The 7,209-nt window shown below is 42.7% G+C and overlaps 1 protein-coding gene across 1 annotated transcript; it reads right to left on the reverse strand.

Annotated features, from left to right (window-relative positions):
• Nucleotides 1–3,339: 3,339 nt before the first annotated feature.
• Nucleotides 3,340–6,286, reverse strand: LOC132518260 (52 kDa repressor of the inhibitor of the protein kinase-like). The gene is given in 5 exon segments (XM_060146263.1): nt 3,340–3,812; nt 4,120–4,347; nt 4,350–4,595; nt 4,598–5,434; nt 5,437–6,286. Coding segments are annotated over 5 exon segments (2,262 nt in total). The 3' UTR covers nt 3,340–3,711.
• Nucleotides 6,287–7,209: the final 923 nt, after the last annotated feature.

Raw genomic sequence — 7,209 nt, forward strand, 5'->3', positions numbered from 1 at the left:
GCACTGACTCCTGGCTGTAGCACCAAGAGCCTTTTATCCACACGGCTCAGAATAAAAGTAGAAAGAAAGAATTAGGAGAAGAAGGAAAGAAAAAAGGAAGAAAGAAAGAAAGAAAGAAGGGAGGAAGGGAGGAAGGAATGAGGGAAGGAAGGAAAGAAAGAAGATAAAGTAAAATAAAATAAAGTAAGATAAAATATAATAAAGTTATTAAAGTAAAAAATATTAAGAAAAGAAAATGGACGGACAGAACCCTAGGACAAGTGGTGGAAGCAAAGCTATACAGACAAAATCTCACACAGAAGCATACACATACACACTCCCAAAAAGAGGAAAAGGGGAAAAAAATCATAAATCTTGCTCTCAAAGTCCACCTCCTCAATTTGGGATGATTTATTGTCTATTCATGTATTCCACAGATGCAGGGTATACCAAGTTGATTGTGGAGCTTTAATCCGATGCTTCTGAGGCTGCTGGAAGAGATTTCCCTTTCTCTTCTTTGTTCTCACAGCTCCCAGGGGCTCAGCTTTGGATTTGGCCCCGCCTCTGCGTGTAGGTCACCTGAGGGTGTCTGTTCTTCACTCAGACAGGACGTGGTTAAAGGAGCAGCTGTGTCGGGGACTCTGGCTCACTCAGGCCGTGGGGTGAGGGAGGGGCACGGAGTGCAGGGTGAGCCTGCGGCGGCAGAGGCCGGCGTGAGGTTGCACGAACCTGAGGCGTGCCGTGCATTTTCCCAGGAGAGTTGTCCCTGGATCCTGGGACCCTGCTCCCCAGAAGGGAGCTGTGGAGAGTGGCCTGTGCTCGCACACAGGCTTCTTGGTTGCTGCAGCAGCAGCCTTAGCGTCTCATGCCCGTCTCTGGGGTGCACACTTTTAGCCGCGGCTCGCACCCATCTCTGGAGCTCCTTTAAGCAATGCTCTTAATCCCCTCTCCTCACGCACCAGGAAACAAAGAGGGAAGAAAAAGTCTCTTGCCTCTTCGGCAGGTCCAGACTTTTCCCGGACTCCATCCCGGCTAGCCGTGGCGCACTAACCCCTGCACGCTGTGTTCTTGCCACCAACCCCAGTCCTCTTCCGGCGCTCCGACTGAAGCCCGAGCCTCAGCTCGCAGCCCCGCCTGCCCAGGCAGGGGAGCAGACAAGCCTCTCGGGCTGGTCGGCACCGATCCTCTGTGCGGGAATCTCCCTGCTTTGCCTTCCGCACTCCTGTTGCTGCGCTCTCCTCCACGACTCCGAAGCTCCCCCCTCCGCCACCCGCAGTCTCCACCTGCGAAGGGGCTTGGGCTTCCTAGTGTGTGGAAACCTTTCCTCCTTCACGGCTCCCTCCCACTGGTGCAGGACCCGTCCGTATCCTTTTGTCTCTGTTTATTCTTTTTTCTTTTGCCCTACCCAGGTACGTGGGGAATTTCTTGCCTTTTGGGAGGTCTGAGGTCTTCTGCCAGCGTTCAGTAGGTGTTCTGTAGTTGTTGTTCCACGTGTAGATGTATTTCTGGTGTATCTGTGGGGAGTAAGGTGATCTCCGTGTCTTACTCTTCCGCCGTCTTCCCCTCCTTCCCGGATGGCTGTTTTTGTGGCTAAACTGGAGCGTCAGATTTCTTTCTTGCTTATCTCAGTCTAAAGCCCCAACGCCACTCCCCATGCTGCAGCGAGGGATGCTCCTGTGCCAAGGGAATTACAGAGGCAGTGCATGGATTCCTTGCTCATGGGAGGCTTAACAGAGACATCAAAATTGGATGAAGAGGGTTCCTTTTTCTCCACACCCTCTCTAGGATTTATTATTTTTAGACTTTTTAATGATGGCCATTCTGACTGGTGTGAGGTGATACTTCATTGTACTTTTGATTAGCATTTCTCTAATAATTAGTGATACTAATTATTTCATGTGCCTGTTGGCCATCTGTATGTCTTCTTTGGAGAAATGTCTGTTTAGGTCTTCTGCCTATATTTGATTGGGTTTTTTTTAATATATATATTGAGTTGTATAAGCTGTTTGTATATTTTGGAAATTAATCACGTGTTGGTTGCATTGTTTGCAAATATTTTCTCCTAGTCCATAGGTTGTCTTTTCATTTTGTTTATGGTTTCCTTTTCTGTACAAAAGCTTTTAAGTTTACTTAGGTCCCATTTGTTTGTTTTTATTTTTATTTCCATTACTCTAGGAGATGGATCCAGAAAAATACTGCTGCGATTTATGGCAAAGAGTATTCTGCTTGTGTTTTCCTCTAAGAGTCTTATACTATCCAGTCTTACATTTAGGTCTTTAATCCATTTTGAGTTCATTTTTGTGTATGGTGTTAGAGAATGTTCTAATTTCATTCTTTTACATGTAACTGTCCTGTATTCCAAGCACCACTTATTGAAGAGACTGTATTTTCTCCATTGTATATTCTTGCCTACTTTGTCATAGATTAATGGACCATAAGTGGGTGGGGGTTTATTTCTGGGCTTTCTGTCCTGTTCCATTGATCCATGTGTCTGTTTTTGTGCCAGTACCAGACTGTTTTGATTACTGTAGCTTTGTAGTATAGTCTGAAGTCAGGGAGCATTATTCTTCCAGCTCCATTCTTCTTTCTCAAGATTGTTTTGGCTACTCAGGGTCTTGAAGAGTGTTGTTTGTCATGATTGTCATGAATTTATTTACATATCATTAACTTTGTTTCTACAGCATATTTTTAATAACTGCATTTTATTTTATCATAAGGATATATTATAATTGAAACAGTTCTCTGTTACTTGACATTAGGTAATTCCCAGATATTTTTTAAACAATTCACATTTTATTTAGGTTGAAATAAACTATACAAAATTGATTTTCTTCACCAAAAATAACAGCAATATTTTCTATATTATTCCTAGATAAGCCACAAAACACTATTTTTGTAGGTTTTTTAGGTTTTGCTTGTAAATCAAGATGAGGCAGTAGATATAGTCATGGAAAAAGACAGAAGAAAACAGACAAATCAGTTGTCAGTATCCATGGTCTCTGATTCTGTCTTGACCATGAAACAGAAGTGTTCAACATATACCTGTCAAAAAGCTTATGAAGATGTAGGCTCAATAAAGGAATGCAAACAGCGACAACCAGATGTGGAACAACAATGGCAGGCTCTTCCATTCAAACTTTAACTATAACTTGTTCCTTCAACTTCATTTGATAAGGCAAAATCTACACTGAAATCCTTGCTTGGTGAGCTCACACGTTTTTCTTACCGTCTGATCATTTTAACGGTCCCGTACAGATTTTTAACAGCATACGTAAAACTCCTACTATTCAAAGGTTAGTCATGAGCTTCATTGTAATGTTTTATAAAATGTATTCCTTCCTCCCATACCTCCTCCTCAAAGTTTATTTCTTCAAAGAACTGATAACTAAGTACCTGACAATTGGATCCACAGTGACAAATATTATATCTAAAATGACTTAACTAATACAATTTCAAAGCACCATTAGCAGAGATCACACAGAGTGTAACATGGTACTTTCAATGCTATCTTCTGGAAGAACAGTTAGGTCTCCAAAGCATGGGACTTCAAACGGGCCATTTAAACAGGAAGATTATCAATGACTAATGTACTCAATGGGAGGCCTACAGGTCAAGGTATTCAGTGATTAAGTGGCCTCCGTACACCTTACAACTTTTCTGTAAGATATTTTCAAATTTCTTACAGATTTTTTCAAATATCAAATATAAGAGAAAGCCTATTTTAAAAGTCTCTTAGGTATTTTCAATGGTTTCTGAATTATCTGTAGGAAGCTCTGACTTACTTGTATAGAGTTTGATATATGTACCCACCATTAAATCCAAATCGTGTTTTAGATTTATTTATTTATTTATTTATTTATTTATGGCTGTGTTGGGTCTTTGTTTCTGTGCGAGGGCTTTCTCTAGTTGTGGCAAGCGGGGGCCACTCTTCATCGTGGTGTGTGGGCCTCTCACTATCGCGGCCTCTCTTGTCGCGGAGCACAGGCTCCAGACGCGCAGGCTCAGCAGTTGTGGCTCACAGGCCCAGTTGCTCCACGGCATGTGGGATCTTCCCAGACCAGGGCTTGAACCCGTGTTCCCTGCATTGGCAGGCAGATTCTCAACCACTGCGCCAACAGGGAAGCCCCAAATCGTGTTTTATATCAAAATTTATGTTAAGCAAAGTCAAGTTACTTGACCTTTGGTCTGTCAAAGTGTTCCTCAGGTATGCTTTGAGACGCTTTCGCCCATTTTCATAGTGTTCATTCTCAAACTTCATCACAGGAAGAATACATAGGACCTTCAGCAATGCATAAACATTAGGAAAAAACTTGATGTCTGGCAGATGAAGGGCTTCATAAATAGTGGATGGAAGTTCTATATCTTTCCGTGTTTCCACCTGATTCTCCAACAATGCAACTCAGCAGAGAGTGTGTCAGGATTAGGTAAATCACTTCTGTACATGTCAGCATGATGCTCCTCTGATGTATTGAATTTAAGCTGTCCCATGACAGAGGGTACCAGAGGTAAGCATTTAAGAGCTTTGAGGTGTTGTTCTGAGAAGATATCTTTCAGTTCCTGAATAATGTGTTCCACTGTTGGAATACTTAGAGTTTCTTTATAGTAACTCTCAGAGATTCCAGGTTACTGTGCTGAGCTCTGCAAAATTTCCCTGGGAGTTTCATCTGAATATCAAGTTTGGCTGCCAAATTTGTGGCTTCCTCAAACCAAAATTCATGATAAACTTCGATATTTTCCATCACTTCATTTAGTGAATGTAGCACTGCAGTCAAACTACTGGCTGCAAAGAAGACATCAGAAGTTTGCCCCTGAAGATTTTTCTCAAAGGCTCTTGTAAAAGATAGAACATTTTTAAGAACAACAATGGTAACGATGAAATCAAAATCTGTTACTACACTACAGGGTAAAAATGCTCGGCCAGCTATACAGTTATTCCATCTAACATTTGTGTCACTATTTATACCATCTAAACATAAAACAAGTGCTTGTAGGAGGTCCACTAAGATTTCAAAAGCATCATGCCTGCCTGTCCACTGAGAATGGCAAATTTCCTTCAGTTCTTTGCCCCTTTCTTCATTGTTCTGAAATAGGGCAGAAATTACATCGTCAAGCTCTAAAAGCAGTTGTGGTGATCGATGGGAAAAAGAACAAACTTCCTCAATTGTTCCTAACGCAACAGATACTCCCATAACAGGCACTGATTTTGCCAACCACATATTTAAGGCACAGGAAGAGCAGAGTATGTACATAGCTTGGGGATATTTCTCTAAAAGTCTAGAAGCAACAACTTTCATTTTGGAAGAAAATCCACTGGACACAGTGTAAGCCTGGCCACGACAGTACCCCGTGTTGAATCCCCACGTCTCAGTTATCGTAGGGTGAAATTTCACAGCCAGAATTTCTGCATCAGCTTCATAAGGCAGGAAGCCCACAGATTCCTCTCTCAGGTTGTGACAACAAACCTCACCAACACAGGCAGGTGCTCTTCCCCTGCTACGTCCACCACATCGTCAGTGACGATGGAAAAGAAGTGAGAGTCTCTCACTTCCCTGAGGGTTTCTTCCCGGATGCAGCTCTCACAGATCTCTAGCATCTGTTTCTGCTGTGTTTTCGAACAGAACAGTGTGTTAACTGCTGTTGTCTCAAAGCGCCTTCTCAGAACCTCTTCACCAGAATTGATCCGGCACTCCAGCAGGGCTTGAAAGTTATCAGGAGTAAAGAGACCTTCTGGGATTTCATCAGCTTCATGTCCATCCAGAGGTGTGTTCTGTTTTCCTGTAAGAATCAAAATTTCAAATAAAGATTTTAAGTATTCTTTGTTTTCCTTCTCTTCAAGGGTTAAAGGTAAAATGTCTTCACCCTGCTCTTCACCCCTTTCTTCTGCACTGGAGTTCTGAGCATTGCTGTTGTTTATTTCCTTATGTTTTCGTTCCTGTTCAGAAGTTTCATCAATTTTTTTCTGTTTCAGTGTCCTGATTTCATCTTCACTCAATTATTTTCTTCGTTTTCTGTGTCTACTGTGTGGATTATTCAAATGGCTGGTAAGATCAAATATTGTTGGTATTGCATTAGCTCGAAGAACTGTCCTATAAGGGCTAGTTCTACAGATCACAGACATCTCAAAGTGTTTGGCACACAATCGATAATGTTTATTTAGTTGATCAGGTGTTCTATCTTCTAAGTCTGCTCTCCTACAATTCTCCACCCGCTTCTGACATCTGGCTGGATCCCGCGGGAACCTGTAAAAGTCCAGGTCCGACTGCGAGCTCTTGCGCGTGCAGTTGGGGGCCGCGCAGAAGTTCGGCATTGTCTTCTGCCCGCCGGCCGGCCCAGCCCTCCCCTCGCCGCCTCTTCAGGGCAGCCCGCCTGTCGGGGCGGGGCCGGGGAGGGGGCCCCAGATTTTTGTTTAGAAGTACTGATATAAATATCCCAGACTATCAATTTGCGGTCACACAATGATGATTTCCTTAGAGAAAATGCTTCTAATTGGACTTTCTGGGTCAAAGGTTATTGGCATTTTAGGGGCTTTTTATATATATTATCTAATTACCCTCCGGAAAGAGAATTGGACTTCAGTTTCAGACTCGCAAGCAGTGTGAGCAGCTGTCTGGTCACTGAAACTTTGCCAACACTAGATATTGACCATTGGTACCTTTTCATATCTTTATTGAAGTCATATTAATTAGCTACACTAGAGGATTATAAAATAATAATAGTTACACACTGGCCCCTTCCTAATGCCAGATCCTAAGCTGAACACTTTACACACAAACATTTCCCTTAAAAGTCCCATCCATCCTGGGAGATGGTGTTATTAACATCCCCATCCTTTAGATGAGGATATGAAGACAAGAATGGTTAAGTAACTTGCCTAAACTCTCATAGCTAGTAAGTGGCAAATCTGCAACTAGGATTGTGTGATTTCAAAGTTTGAGTTTTTACTGACACAACCATCCTGCTTCAGTAGCATAAGTTTTTAGATGCTGCATAATCTGTCTTAAGTTGTTTCCCCAGAAAGGGTTTCAGACTTTGAGATCTGTGTGCAGGAGAATTATTGGGGAGTGCTCTTGGGAACAGTCCCTGGGGCAGAGAAGCAAGATGGACACAGAGGGAGAAGTTAAATAGCAAAACAGTTGTGACAAAGGCCTCAGCGAGTTCTGGAGCCAGGGTTGGGGTGGGAGGTGCTTCAGAGCATCCTGCATTGGGGCCAGAAAGCCAGACCTTCATAAC

This window comes from Lagenorhynchus albirostris, chromosome 3, assembly GCF_949774975.1.
Source record: "Lagenorhynchus albirostris chromosome 3, mLagAlb1.1, whole genome shotgun sequence".
NCBI lineage: Eukaryota > Metazoa > Chordata > Mammalia > Artiodactyla > Delphinidae > Lagenorhynchus > Lagenorhynchus albirostris.